Source organism: Macrotis lagotis, chromosome 1 (genome assembly GCF_037893015.1).
Source record: "Macrotis lagotis isolate mMagLag1 chromosome 1, bilby.v1.9.chrom.fasta, whole genome shotgun sequence".
NCBI lineage: Eukaryota > Metazoa > Chordata > Mammalia > Peramelemorphia > Peramelidae > Macrotis > Macrotis lagotis.
The window spans coordinates 535,821,651-535,838,015 of NC_133658.1; the positions used below are offsets into that span (position 1 = coordinate 535,821,651).

At 36.1% G+C, this 16,365-nt stretch overlaps 1 protein-coding gene across 5 annotated transcripts in view; it reads left to right on the forward strand.

Annotated features, from left to right (window-relative positions):
- The window catches only part of PCYT1B (phosphate cytidylyltransferase 1B, choline), a 104,470-nt gene that overhangs the window by 44,014 nt on the left and 44,091 nt on the right, over positions 1-16,365 (forward strand). For all 5 annotated transcript variants that reach the window (XM_074233116.1, XM_074233123.1, XM_074233140.1 and 2 more), the window contains one exon: positions 10,627-10,743. In XM_074233116.1, the coding sequence (XP_074089217.1) occupies positions 10,627-10,743 (117 nt within the window). The remainder of the gene's footprint in view (positions 1-10,626; positions 10,744-16,365) is intronic.

Genomic DNA, 16,365 nt, shown 5'->3' on the forward strand with positions numbered 1-16,365 from the left:
AAAAAGTATTCATCTATTATCTATTATATATACCAGGCTACTATTAAGTACTCTTCTTGGTGTTAGGGATACAAGTACAAAGAATGAGATTATCTCTACTCTCATTGAGCTTACAGTTAAATGAGGAAGACAAGACATATAGCAAAAATAAGTTAATAAATGCACATTTAAGTAAAGTATTTAAATACCTGCTATAAGCTCAGGTGATATAATTTGTATAGATAGCACTAGCCTGGGTCTGAGCTCCCCTCAGCTGTTCAACACAGAAGCAAAATGGATCTAAAGGAATATGTTGTCCATATAAACCCCTCCTATGCTCTTTCTCATCTCCAAATCCTCAAGCATCCCATTGTCCCTGCAATGCTGATAGACTTGTAGTCTGACAAACTGGTTTCAAGTCGTAGTTCTAATACTAGCTTTATGACTCTGGGTGACTTATTTAACCTGTGTGAACCTCCCTTTACTCATTTATGTGATGGAAATAATAATAATACCTCAGAGAACTGTTGTAAGATTGATAGATAGAATAGTGATTAGAGAGATGGACTTGGAATTAGGAAGATGAGAATTCAAATCCTGGTTCATATTCCTGCTAGCTGTGTGACTCTGAATGAGGCTCCTAACTTCTCTAAACCTTCATTGGTAAAATGAGGATTAATAATGTATTATATATATATATATATATATAGTAATATATATAGCACTATAGCAAATCTTACATTCTACCCCACTTCATATGTGCTGCAATCCAGCTGTCATACACTATTTGCTTTTCTTCTCATAGGATACTCTAGTTTCCATTTCCATGATTCTTCACTATCTTTTCCCCATACTTAGTATACTGCCCCTTCCTATATCCAACTCCTGGAATTCTTGGTTTCTTTTTAGATTCAGTACAAGTGTTACCTTTTAAAGGAGGTCTTTCCTGGTCCCTCCCCCTCCCTCAGTGGCCACTACCTCTAAGGTTAGCTTCTATATATTCTTTATAGTTTGAATATACACATTCATACATACATACATACATACATACATACATACATATATCAGGGACATAGAGCTGACTGCCTCTTCACCCCACATCCCTGATTTTACATATACATATATACACACACACACACACACACACACACACATATATGTATTGTAGCCTTAATACTTGAATATCAACTCTTTGAAGACAGTTTTTGCTTTTTTTAAAATGTGTTACTACAATTTAGCATAGTGCCTAATACATGGAAATCAATTAATAAATGCTTGCCAATTGAGTCATTGATTTTTTTTAGATTTTTACAAGCAATGGAGTTAAGTGGCTTGCCCAAGGCCCAGATAGGTAATTATTAAGTGTCTGAGGTCAGATTTGAATTCAGGTCCTCCTGACTCCAGGGCTAGTGCTCTATTGATTGTACCACCTAGCTGCCCTGATTAATTGATTTTTTTCAGTTAATGTTGTATAGCTTATAATTTGCTCAAGGTCTAGTTTTAGTATATGAATGATCCATAACTTCCAAGCCTTGATAGTCATTGTCACTATTAATACTAATAAACTTCAATACATATAATGGTGGACCACTTAGATGATCTCAGTCATCCCCATTCTTCATACTGAGAACTATTGCTTTAGAAGAGGCTGTTGGTAGTGTGTAACATAGAACTTAACAAATAAAACATCCATTTGATAAACTTTGCAAGTAGACAAACTCAGATACACTAAGGATTTTTTTTATTCTTTTTATTCTTCATTTATAAATGTATAATCTAGTAATTTTTTTTCTCAAAATTGATTTTCTGAAAAAAAATTCAGCATCACCTCAATCCCCTTTCATGTTTCCCAGTCCCATCCCCATGTCTTAGATGATCAAAATTCTTCTATCAACAGCTATCTCACTGTCTTACCTTCTTCCTAACCTAGAAAGGCAGAATATAATTATAAAATATATAAAGAAGTTAAAACTTTTTTTAAAATGTTCTTGTATTAATTGTTACTAAGTACAGTAAATAGTACATACTCACTGAAAAAAAAGCCATTGAGGAAAACAGGAAATAAAATCAGCTTTTGGATGGGTTTGGTCATTTTCAGGAACTGCATTAGAAATATCACTATCAAAACAGTAAAAAATGCTCCTAGGTAAATCCAACAAAAGGGGGTCTACACTTAGCATTGAAAGTGCTGGTAGAGATATAAGTGTAGCTCCTTTTCACTAAAGGGGCTGAAGTATCATTTTTTTTGTACGTGGAAGGAAGACCAAAAGGATGATGGAATGTTTATTATGAATGGAGAGGAGAAGGGTCTAGGATGAATGTGATGTTTATCCTTCATTTTCTAAGATCTTGATGTCAGGGAAGTGATGCCATGACAAGCACATGAATTGGATTTGAGTGAGATAGGACTGTGCTAAGTCACCAGCCTCATTTTCTCCTCTAGAACTATCTGGATCCAGTGGTCAGATATGAATCAGGATAATTGGAGATGGCTCTGGATATGAGTTAAATGACTTGCCCAAGGTCATGCAGCTAGTAAGTCTCTGTGATTGGATTTGAATTCCAGTCCTCCTGACTCCAAGGTTAGTGCTTTATATACCGTGCTACCTAGCTGGACCCAGGGTGAATGTGCACCAGTGGTGAGTTTATGTTGCTCCCCTGAATTGAATATAATCATGAGCAGTAGGAAAATTGTTTGATTTATCAATCCACTTAATGAGTAATCTACTTGCATAGAATTTTCTGTTTACTTGTGTATATGAATGATCCATAACTTCCAAGGCTTGATAGTCTTTGTCACTAATAATACTAATAAATTTCAATATGTATGCTGGTAGACCTGTTTGCTGCTCTGGGGGGGACAATAAACTTTAGTTTATCTCCTTTTTACTCTATCTCATCTACCTTATAGCTGCCAGATGACCTCTCATTGAAATGATCTTGTTTTTCCTGCTCTCTTTAGCCCTTGTTTATTAACATCTGTACTTTTATAAAGGGTTTTATTTCCTGATAAAGATAAGATAATTTTTGTTGCATTCTGGGCAAATTTTTGCTACAAATAAGTATAGAAGAGAAGAAAAGTCAAAAGTGATATAAACTTACCCATGAACCCAAATTAGGCCCCCTCACTGACTGCCCAAAGAAAGTCCTCACAGATATTGCCACAACCTGAGAAGAATATTTTATTGTTTCATATTGGTATTTAATTCATACCTTCAGAGTTCCCAGTCTATAAAATCATCATCATAGTACTATGGGGAATAAAAAAAGGACAAAGTTCCTGACCTTGGTAAATGACCTGGTTAAAATCTAGTAGAGCGGACTTCTGGTCAAAGTGGCTGTGTAAGATAAAACTTAACAGCCAAATTCTTACCTGCAGACTCCAGGAAAAGATAAAGCAGAAGAACTCTGGGTAGAATAATGATTAGGAACTTGAGAAATTGTAGTGACTACCTTCATGTTTTCTAGAAAGGAAAAAGGGAATATTATAAAATCTATGGATACCAAGTAGGGATATCCAGATAGAGGAGTCATATGACCAGCACAGTCCTGAGAGGCCTCCAAATTCTCATAGCCTTGGAGTATTCTACTTGAATGCCTTGGGGCAGTCAAATAGACCTGTCTAGAAAACTGGAGGGCTCCAGTAGGGAGGTCCCACACATCACAAATCAGGACAGGAGAAGACAATATGAGCAATTCTTTGGAGAAGGAAGTAATCAACTTGAATTCCCTAGACATTCAATCTCTGAAAGTTTGCAACCCCAGAATTGAACTAGTTCTGATATTCTTAATGTTGATCCAGAAGTTAACTTTCTTCTCTAGAAAATCACCATCTTTAAAGTGTGAGAATTTATCTTTAAAGTGTGAGAATTTGGAGGTGATCCTGGACTGGCTTCATTTCTGACCATCCCTGGCAGTTTAAGTTTTCTATTAGAGTAGAATAAGACTCTTAACAAAAAGAGATTTACTTAGGCAAAGAAGAGTACTATTTAACAAGGATTGGCAGTTAGTTGCCTCAAGTTGATTCATTTGGATGAAGTTTCCTTGAATGAGTTACCCATTGGTTATTCATGAGCTAAAAGTTAGAGCACTGTTGGATTTCCTTGTGACCATCTTATACTCAGGCAATGAGGGAGAAATATGAGCCTGACCCTAGAGGATGGTATCAATGTTTTTCAGTCACTTTCAGTTATGTCATGACTCCTCATGACCCCATTTGAGGTTTTCTTAGTACAGATATCAGAGTAGTTGCCATTTCCTTTTCCAGCTCATTTTACAGATGAGGAGACTGAGGCAGAGTTAAGTGACTTACTCAGTCACATAGCTAATAAGTATCTGGGACCTGATTTTAACTGATGAAGATAAGACTTCCTGACTCTAGGTCTGGCATTCTACACACTGTCCCACTTAGTTGCTCTGTAATAGGATAGTGCTTCTGCCAAACCTAGACATAAAAAGACTATATTATATTATCAGCAATCACTTTCATGTAAGAAATGTCATGAAAGACATTATGTGGGAAATGTGTGATTAGAAAAGGAGGTGGCTCATGTAGTGAGAGCTATTGATTCAGAGCTTGAATCCTGCCCTACTACCTAAGAAACATTTAAAGGCCTATGAAAACCTCTATTATATTAAGATCTTTTTTGGAGAATTTCTAAGAGGGTAGGCACAAGAATCTCTCAGGCTGAAATGATGTGGATAGATTATGTGGTGGACATTAATGACATATCAGATCCATTAAGGCCACTAGATGGCACAGTGGGATAGAGCACTGGCCTTGGAGTCAGGAGGACTGGAGTTCAAATTCAGTCTCAGACATTTACTAGCTGTATGACCTTAGGTATCCCTGTTTACCTCGCATCCAGAGCCATCTCCAGTTGTCCTGATTCATATGTGACCACTGGATCTAGATGGATCTGGAGGAGAAAATGAGGCTGGTGTCTTGGCACAGCATCCCCTCACTCAAATCCAAATCAAGTGCTTGTCATGGCATTACTTCCCTGACATTCAAAAAATGAAGGATAGACATTATTTTTATAACAGATCCATTGACATATAAGCAGAGGAGGTAAATTAAATGACCTGAGTATTGAATGGGGAGTCAAAGGATCTGAGTATGAATCTTGACTCTGCCACTTGACCGAAGAGAATCCAGTTCATCTATGGGATGGCTCGAAATTATTATCATTAACATAAAGCCATATCTGAACATAAAGCCATATCTGAATGAAGATATGAAGGTTCTCTAATGACCTTTCCATTTTAAAAATCTTATGATAGAAGACAATACTGTAGAAAAGGCAATCAAAAAAACTATCAGGAAGGAGATGGGAAATACAGGATAAAAGAATGATGGCAGGGAGAGAAAGGATGACATCAGAAATGTTATCCCTTGTAGATTCACCAAATTATTGTCTCTTCATTGTTAGCAGCTATCAGTAGTATTCTTCTTTTATAAAAAGAATCCTTAATGAAAACTTAAAAAATATCTAGATTTGTGATAATCCTCCTGTAACACTCCCTCTGGGTTATTTATCAAAATTACACTCACACATATGAATTGGGTCACCAGAAGGTGACTGCTATGTGGAATTCTAGGGTTAACCTTGTGAATGGCTTCTCCTATTACTGTAGCTCTTAAACTCCCACTGTGTATATCCGATTAACCATCAGTCAGTATGCTAAATTGGCTTTTAGCAAAGGCATTTACCAAGATGGTATGGTAATTACAGTTAAAATTCATCCTCCCCAAAAAATCTAGGGCACACCAACTCACATATAAAGACAATATTGTTTGTAAAAGTGGACTCAAACTTAAAGTATAACAGAAGTGAGGCACACATGTAGGATATGTATGCTGCAAAAGTGTGACTCACATATACTGATACTATGATTTGAAAGCCCTTTCTCTTTTACTAGAGTCCTATATTGCAGTATATCTCCTATGTTGCCATATCTGTACTGGTTGAGTCCCTCAATCTAATCTCTATTCTTAAATTCAAAGTAACCATTCTTTTCTGTTGAGAGAAATCATGCTTTTTTCCCCCTAAGTTGTATCTTTCTCTCAGCTGTATCCATTATCCCTTACTGGTCCATCATTTCCAATGATATGACTGATGATTTTTTTTTCTTTTTAAGTTTTTTTGCAAGGCAAATGGGGTTAAGTGACTTGCCCAAGGCCACACAGCTAGGTAATCATTAAGTGTCTGAGACCGGATTTGAACCCAGGTACTCCTGACTCCAGGGCCAGTGCTTTATCCACTGCGCCACCTAGTCACCCCGACTGATGATGTTTTAAGAACAGAAGTTCTTTCCCCACCTCTGATATAGGTGAAAGAATCTGCCTCCACAAATTTTCCCCAAGCTGTAAAACTGTTTAAATCCACCGGGGTGGGGTTTTTTTACTTGCTTACTCAGGCAACAGTGCTGGAATAGATTCTTTATCTAATTAAAGAAGTTTACACCTTTGGGTGTCTAGGTGGCGCAGTGGATAGAGCACTGGCCCTGGAGTCAGTAGGATCTGAGTTCAAATTTGGCCCCAGACACTTAATGATTACCTAGCTGTGTGACCTTGGGCAAGTCACTTAACCCCATTGCCTTACCAAAACAAAAAAGAAGTTTACAACTTATAAAAGGAACACAGGGTATAGACACATCTTTGTTTATACATTAAAGCCTCATCATGGATGACTATATTATCTTTTAAACTTTATTTTTTAATTCTAAACTGAAGCATCAAAAAAGAGTTTTTTAATATACATAGCAGAAAACAGATGATTCTATTAGAAAGCATAAATCTTTATTTCATTCTATTTGTATAAATACATATACATTTATGTAATAAATACATAATAATATATGTAAATTTCTACCTTACTTTCAAAATAATCCTGTTTCTCTTTGCTTTCTTCTGAAGTTTCTTCTATTCTCATCTATACATTTAAACAATACTCCTCTTTTGGGGGGGCAACTCTATTAACATTCTCTCTTCAAATATCCCCCAAATTAAAAGGGAAAAATCCTTATTACAAATAAACATAATCAAGCAAAATGAATTTACACAATGGTCACATCCAAAAATACATTTCTCTGGATTGAGTTTAGGAGTATGTTTCATCATAGGGGTCCTTTGAACCCATAGTTGGCTCTTTCTTTTTTTCTTTTTTGCAAGGCAGTGGGGTTAAGTGACTTGCTCAAGGTCACACCAGATTTGAACTCAGGTCCTCCAGTGGTGCTCTATCTACTGTGCCACCTATTTGCCCTCATAGTTGGTTCTTGCTTTGAACATATCTTTCAAAGTTGTTTTTCTTTATAATGTTTCTTTGTATAAATAGTTCTCTTGCTTCTGCTCACTCTACTATTCACTGAGTGCATCTCAGTTGTCTCCTTTGTCATTTCTTATGGTACAATAATATCCCATTACAATATTTTGGGGAATCTGGAGGCAGGAAGAACTGACTTCAATCCATCCTCAGATACTACTAAATGTGCAATCCTGAGTAAGTCATTTAACCACTGTTTCCTCACTTGTAAAATGAGATTAAAAAATAGCATCTACTTTCCAGAGCTGTGAGGAACAAAGTAATTTTTAGAAAGTGCTAAAGGAAGTATCTGGAAGATTAAATGTGTATATAGATATTTACTACTGATAATACTATTATTTGTTTTACCATACCCTAACTATCTATTCTCTTCTATTTTTTTTTCTTATCTTTCCCCTCCCCCTCAATATTTTAATCCTCTGTTCACGATGGGGAAATTTGTTTTGCTTGTGGCTATTTCCACTCTGGCATTCTCCTCCCTCAACCCTATCCCTAACTTCTTCTTTGTTGAACTTGATGTATTTCTACCATGACCTATGAATTTATGCTCAACTCTTTTTTGTCTACTTCAGATAAGAATGAAGTTGATCTGATGCCCACTACCATTATTCCTCTGTTTATATTTTTAATCTCATGTATCTTAATTGTGAGATTTAGCAAATTATATCATCTCTTCTTCCTTTCTACATTAATTTATCCTTCCTTTTACTCCCAGAACAGTATCTCTCTACCTTTACTATCTCGATACAATTTAATTCCTTCAGTACATTTTGAAGGTGGTAAGATTTTGATAGACATTTGTTTCTCCTTTCACCATTAGAAGGTTAGCACTATATCATCTTAGTACTCCTTCCAATAGTTGAAATAAAATTACATTTTAAAATTTCTCTTGATCCTTGTGTTTGCATTTCCAAATTAAGCTCTGATTTTTTTCACCAGAAATGTTTATAAGTCTTCTATTCCATTAAAGTTGATGCCCCCCCAATAGGATCATTCTCAGTTTTTCAGAGTAAGCTCTTCTCTAAGTTTGTCCTTTTGAACATTGTATTCTAAGTTATCCTTTGGTTTTTAAGTAGAAGCTGTCAAATCTTGTGTAATCCTCACTATAGTTCTTTGATACTTGAATTGATAATTTCTAGATACTTGCAGTATTTTTCCCTTGATTTATAAGCTCTGGAGCTTGATTATAACATTACTAGAACCTTTATAACTGGTAATTCCAGATTAGTGGAATACTTAATCAACTAGAAAACTACCATCCTTAGTAATTGTGTATATGCAAGAATTTGCCACAAATGCTTTTTTGATAATTCCAGTTTGAAAATGGAAAGATTGTTATGCATCTTATTATGTTTATTTTTTCATTATTTGTAAAACAACAGACTATTAAGTTTTAAGAAGCTCTGATTAGTATTGTGAGTGGTAATGGTCAGTCCTGGTTATATGGTATACCAGGGACTTCTTATTTATCCAAAAGGACATTAAAGAATTCTTAAAATATTTTAATTCACTTTGGCATAAAACATGAATACAATCTGTACAATTTTAGTTTTAGCATATAAAATCAAATAAACAATGACAGGTTATTATTCAAAAGAGACTGAGATTCCGCTTTCCAAGTTAGGATGTGGCTTCATACATATTATATATTTTATATACATTGTTCTACATCTCCCATTTCCTGCTTAATGAATTTATCTTAATGATCTTTAATTAACAGGAAAAATAAAAAGATTTCATTTCCTTTCCATTTTATATATATATATATATATATGTCTATGAATATGTATGTATGAATGCCTATAGTTGTCTTGCTATATTACAAAGTAATTTCTATTTTCAAAGACTAATTTAGAAGTATATGAGACTCATGTGAAGGCGACATGTGTTTCTTCAAAATAGTGTTTAATCTGAAGTACTGCTATTCCCCAGATGACTTGATCTTCTAGGATTTGCCTTTAAAAGACATTGAACCCTGTGAATCTAGGTAATTATTAAGTGTCTGAGGTCACATTTGAACTCAGGTACTCCTGACTCCAGGGCTGGTGCTCTATCCACTACAGCATCTAGCTACCCCGGCATTGTTTTTTTTTGAGAACACTGTTCTATCATATGGTCTCCTTCCTTCCTGAAGAATCCTTCCACTTGATCTCCTGGGGAGTGGTGCATTCTGTTCAGATACAAATTAAGGGAAGATCAGTCCTTGACAGAAGTAATCCAAGAAAAGTGATATCAGTGAGCACTAGACAAAATGATTGAAGCTTAGAAACTCCTCCTGTTTATCAACTGTGTCCTATCATTTCAGCTCCAAACTTGTTCTCTCTCTCTCTCTCTCTCTCTCTCTCTCTCTCTCTCTCTCTCTCTCTCTCTCCTTGCCTCAATTCTGAGTTGAAAAAGATAATCTACAGCTATGAAAACAAGGATAGAAATTATTTTTTTGATGAAAGAGCAGAATTAAAGCTGAAATCCTTGACCTCAAAGTCAATAATCTTTCCATTGCCTCACATTGCCCCTCTCATGCTTACTAAACATCTGTGTTCTCATTTGCTCTCTCCTGTGTTGTTTATAACACAACCTTAACATTCAGTTTTTATACAAAATCTAAATACTGATATTTTAATTGGCAAACTCAATGAGGATAAAGACTTTATCTTGTTCAAGTAAACCTTTGTTGTTCAGTTGTTTCAGTAATGTTCAACTCTCCATGACTCCATCTGGCATTTTCTTGGTAAAAAATATTAGAGTGGTTTACCTTTCCTTCTCAGGTTATAGGATTAAATGGCTTTCCCAAGGTCACATAGTAAGTATCTGAGGCCATATTTGGACTAACAAAGATGAGTCCTCTTGATTCCAAGTCCAACAACCTTTACACAAACATAAAACTATGCATGTAGAAGCACATTCATTTAACTCAGTTTCTCTTCATCCTTCAGCTCTGGAACTAACTCATCAAGATCAGTTCTGCAACCAAAAAGAGGGAAAGCTAGTGGAGAAGTCCTCCCAGAGTCTGTTTTTAGAAGGTTGCTGAGCCCAGAATCTCTTCCTCTCCCACCTGGCTACACTCTTTTAGACATCTTCATCATTATGCCCCTGAACCTTCCCTTACTCTCCCCAACTTTTCAGCTTCCTTTTGGGTTTATCTTCCTCCATTAGATGGTGAAGTCCTTGAAGGGCAGGGGACTATTTCTTTTTTCTATCTATATTCTCAGGACTAAGCATGGTGCTTGGACATTAGGTGCTGAATAAATATTATCAACTGACTGTCTGAAAAATGTTATTATTCCCCCCCCTTTATGATTACTATGTTTCCTTTTGTTCACAGTTGACAGACCTGTTAGAGTATATGCAGATGGAATATTCGACCTCTTCCACTCTGGCCATGCTAGAGCACTTATGCAAGCTAAAACCTTGTTTCCCAACAGCTACTTGCTGGTAGGAGGTAAGACCTGAACTTTTCCTTTATTCCCTTGTCAAATTCCTAAGTGGATATCCGCTTGCATCAAATTGCAATAAAATAAAATATTGTTATGTCTTCAATTCAGACTGAATAGTGATGGCAACAATTTCTAACTTGCCTGTGTTTTTCTGCCAATCTGTGGGGGGAAAAGGGTTGTTGGGTTTTTTTTAAAAGTCATCAGGCAGTTAGGGTGCAATGAATACATCACTGACCCTGAAGTCAGGAGGACTTCAAATTCAGTCACAGATGTTTACTAGCTGTGTGATCCTTGGCAAGTCACTTAACCCCAATTGCTTCCCAAAAAATATCATCCAGTAACAGAGAATGGCACAGTGAATTGAGTGCCCTCCCTAAATCAAGAAGACTCATCTTCCTGAGTTCAATTTGACAATTACTAGCATGGAGGTAGGTACCACCTATTCTCAGCTCCCTAGAATTATAATAACATCAAGGGTAACTGCTTTCTCTAATGCCTTTTCCCTTGAAATTCAGTCATTTAGAAGACATTATCTTTTATTTCTGGGAGGATTTAGGACAAAGTATTTTTATTTATATTTTTTACATAGGAAACACAAAGAAGCATGGTCTCTGTCTTTTACACATGTCTTTTACACATATAGTCCTGTGTAAAGTGGGCATTTAATAAAAGTTTGAGTATAATTGTATATTTATGCAAAGTAAGTCAGAGAAAGAGCTTTAGATATTGCATGTGGGACCAGTAAGAACAGACATATATGGGAAGGTGGGAAAGAGTCTTGACTACTAAATCCCGATGAACTTTCCTCAAAGGATATCTGCTTTTAATTTTAAGCTAATGCTCTTAATAAGAGACCAGTTGAACTGGAACAAAGATACAATGTATGAGGAATCAAGGGAAATGTCTAAGAGAATGTTGGGGGGAGAAGCAAGTGCTGCTGGAGAGCTATGCAGGCTCTCCTGTCAACCATCTGAGGATACAGCAGGTCTTTTTGTCATGCTCATACATTTTGGACCCTCTCCCTTGGTTGTAATTATGGTCATGTCTGAGACTCTTCATGACCCTATTTAGAGTTTTCTTAACAAAGATGCTACAGTGGTTTGCCATTTTATAGCATGAGGAAATAGGCAAACAGGGTTAAATGACTTGCCCAGGGTCACACAGCTAGTAATGCCAGATTATACTCAGGAAGATGAGTCTTTCTGATTTGAGGAGGGTACTCTATTCACTGTGCCAAGTAGTTGCCCCTTGAACAAGATAAAAGCCCTTTAGGCTTTTAAAGCCAGACAAGAATAGCTAAAGTCTGGGGGTGGCTAGGTGGTACAGTGGATAGAGCACTGGCCCCGGAGTCAGGAGTACCCCAGTTCAAATCGGGCCTCAGACATTTAATAATTATCTAACTGTGTGGCCTTGGGCAAGCCACTTAACCCCATTGCCTTGCAAAAAAAAAAAAACAACCTAAAGTCAAATGAAAGGATGATGAATGCTTTTCTTCTCTTGCAACCTTTGATCTTAAAGACTTACAATTTCATCTCTAGAGGTATCTGAATCCCAGATTTCCTGTATGGTGATGTAGTTCAATATCTTTTATCTATTTTGTTGAACTTTTCAAAAGTAGCTCCTGAGTTCCAGTTTAGTCCAAATCAGAATTTTTATTTCTTTATAATAAAGATTTACCTCTCTTCCCTTTATTTATGAGAATTTTCTAGAAAATATCCAAGAATGAGCCCTTCTGTTGATCAACAGTTTTTTCATATGTATCTTACTTAGGAAACTAAGTAAACATTTAAAATAAAGATAATTGCCTCCCAAGCTGGAAGGGAAGGTGGTGGTGGGGGACATAAAATAATTACATGACCCACCCTATAATTGACTCCTATTTGGGGAGAGAAAGTGGAAGGTAATGGGAAATTACCAAGCATTCTTTTCCAACATTAGCAGCATAGCATTTGTGCTGGATGGACTTCATATATACTAGTAGCATCCTTACTGCCCTGGCTCAGTACTCCACAGGCATCCTTAACCTCCCATCTGCTGTCCTTGCTTCTCCTTCCTCTTTGCTTTCCCATTCCTTGTATACTTGACTTCCATATCTGCTCTCCTCACCACAATTTCCTTTCCCCAAGGTCAGAGTCAGTAGCTCTCTGAATAGTTTACCCTCAGATCAAATCTGGAAAGGGGACTATCTACCCACAGATAGCCCTACCCCTAACCTCCTTGCTCCTTGTCCAAGTCTTTCACTGAAACTTCAAAAGACGGGTTATAATTTGGTGGAACCAAATTGTGAAGGGCTTTAAATGCAACCAAAATGACCCTAGAGGAGATGGGAATCAGGAGAATCACATGGTCAGTCAGCTGGACTCGGGAACAGTGAAATACCATCAGCATTTTTCTCTGATCCCAAGTATTCATTGAATTTAAATTTAAAAGATTTACTAATCAATTAATTTAGAAATACATAATACCCTAAAGAAACATTAAAACTGTTGTTACTGAGGCATAGCAATATTCTTCAGCTTAACTCTGTCTAACTCTTGATCCTGTCCCTGAAGGCTATTGTTATCCTGTATGGAAGAGTCCACCACCTTGGTGGTTCAGTCAGTCCTGTGTAAATATGTAGACAATTTCTCTAGGGAGAGATAGAATAGTGAAGAACGTATTTGATTAATAATCAACATAGTTAAGTAGATAGAAGACCTTCCTACTCTTTAAGTTAAGCACCAAGAAGTGCAAGAGGAAAATGCAAAAAACAAACAAACAAAAAAACCATCTTTTTTTCAAATGGGTTCAAACTTGGGTCATTATAAATCCTTAGTTGTTTTCATGAACTGCTTCCTGGAATGAATAGAGTGTCCTGAAATAGAGAAAACTTTATGAACTGTAGTTTTTCAGAGAGAAGTAGCTTTTTCTATGTTTAAAAATATATTATTATGTAGGAAAGGAAAAGATCACTATTTATACATACTCATTAAGAGAATGAATGGATGAAAAGGTGGCTTGAGAGTTGCAGGTATCTTTATCCCATTCATATAGAAGGTAGGGAAACCAAACAGAAAAGGGTCTTGAGAATTATTATGAGGAAGAAATATAAGAAGGAATTGTGTTCAGTTTCTTTTTAAGGGGCAGGAAAACAACAATAGATGGTCCCTAAGTTCCATAAGAGAAGCAGCAAGGTGGAATAGTATAGAGTGCCAAGCCTGGAGTCAAGAAGATTCATCTTCTGGAGTTAATATCTGGCCCCAGTCGCTTACTGGATGCTATGAAAAAGTGTTTCCTAACCAAATTATGCTCTGAACCCATAAAATATTTAAATGTCCCATGGCAAATTGTTATGCTGTCCCCAACCTTAGCACATGGTCTCTGAAGGCTCAGTGTGAAAAGATTGAGTATTCATAAGGAACAGAATATGGGGAAAAGAAGAGACAATTCGTGAAGTTTATAGACTTCAACATATAGTAAGAAATTTGTTGGAGTAATGTAAAGAATGAACTTTCAACACATGTTGTCCATCACACGGTGAGTAGACCCTTAAAACACAGAGCCTCACACTCTCTCCCAGTCTCCCAATTCAATACTGTTTATCCCTGTGATCTGAAGTCCACATATGACTAAACTACCTTAATATCACTCCTCTTTCTACTATCTGGCACTCCTCAATAGTCCAGGGGAAGTTCCCAAACCATCAGCTTTCAGTCTTCTCAGCTGATTCCCAAATAAATGGGAACATCCAATTTCAGATCATTGCTCCTATAAACCAATAATAGCTTGTTAGAATCTTTTAGAGCTTATACTTTAGTAGCATAGTCTTTAAGAGCTTGGATCCACCTCCATGCTACAATAAGGCATTAGAAGATTTCAGTGGAAAATATACACATATAGACAGACAGACAGAGAGAGAGAGAGAAACAAGACAAAGACAGAGAAACATCATGTCATAGTATACTGGCCTGAATTCAAATCTTGCCTCTAACTCTAACTAGCTGAGTGACTTATAACATCTATGTATCTTAGACAACTCTTTGATTTATCTTTTGGTCATAGAAAGGCTTCACCTCATCTTGGAAGATGAAATCACTACATTGGAAATTCCTCATACTGACAGAATCACTGATCTTTCACACACATATATGTATATATGTTATATATGTGTGTGAAAGATCAGTGATTCTGTCAGTATGAGGAATTCCTGATATGTACATATACATATATGTGTGTGTGTGTGTGTGTGTGTGTGTGTGAAAGATCAGTGATTCTGTCAGTATGAGGAATTCCTGATGTAGGATATATAAAGATACACACACATATGTGTATGTGTGTGTGTGTGTGTGTGTATAAGATATACATATATTTACATGAAGATCTCTAGCCTAGATCTCTGAGTTCTGAACTTATATAGACTGGGTTTTATCTTATGGGCAGATCTATTAGATTTAAAAGGAAGACCTGGGTTCAGGTCTTACCTGTAATGCTTAATGTCAGAGTCTCTATGGGTGAGTCATTTAACTTTTCAGATCCTTGGATGCCTCATCTGTAAAATAAGTATTTGTACTAATGAATGCTTATTGAATAAATAACCAACTGGATATTTTCTAAAGTCTCTTCTAGTTCCTAAATCACAATTTCATAGTATATAGCTTGTGTCCAGACTTTGATGAATAAAATTGAAAGGGCCCCTCCTCCCAGTTCCAGTATAGGCACTCAAAGTAATTTGGTATGTATTATACATAATCAGTCAATAAACTTTTAAGTGCCTACTTTTAAGTACATACATTAATAGGATACAAAGAAAGGCAAAAGACAGTGCCTGCCCTCAAGGAGTTTGCTATTTAATAAGGGAAGACAACACAGGAAAGGAGGAAGAAAAGGAGTTAGGGAAGAGGGTGTTAGTGGAGGGAGGATGATGGAGAAGTTTGGAGTAGTGTAGTGCATCAGGGTGGGAAATGAAGAGCGACTTTTATTTTACTCCACAGATAATGCAAGATACAAACATCTCTTACAATAGCCCATAAGCAATATTGGGAAGACAATACAAAGTTAAAAAACAACACATAAAAGAACCTCATTCTAATCGAAGAAAATATTCACAATATAAAGGAATGTTCTCTTTCATTTCTTGTTATTTAATATTTTCAAGTCTAACTTTTGCCATTTTAACTATCTATTTTTCTCATTTGAATCTTTGAATATTGAAGTATGTGTTAACTTAGTTTAGGGACTTGTTAAATTCTTTTTTATTTTAATTGTATTTTTTTTTTACAATTTCAAGTAAAGATAGCTTTCAACATTCATTTTTTTTTCTGTGAGATTTTGAGTTCCATATTTTTCTGACCTCTCTCCCAGTAATCTGATATAGGCTATATATGTACAATCATGTTAAACAAATTTCCATATTGGTCATATTGTGAAAGAAGAATCAGATCAAAGATTCTTGTTAAATACTTAATAAAAAATTTTCTATTCCTTCAAAGTAGTATAATAGAAAAGATGCTATGCTAGATGTGGAGTCAGCAGAGTTGATTGTTGTTTAATCATTTCAGTTGTATCTGACTCCTCAGAAACCCATTTGGGGTCTTCTTGGTAAAGATACCAGAATGGTTTGCCATTTCCTTCTCCAGCTCATTTTATAG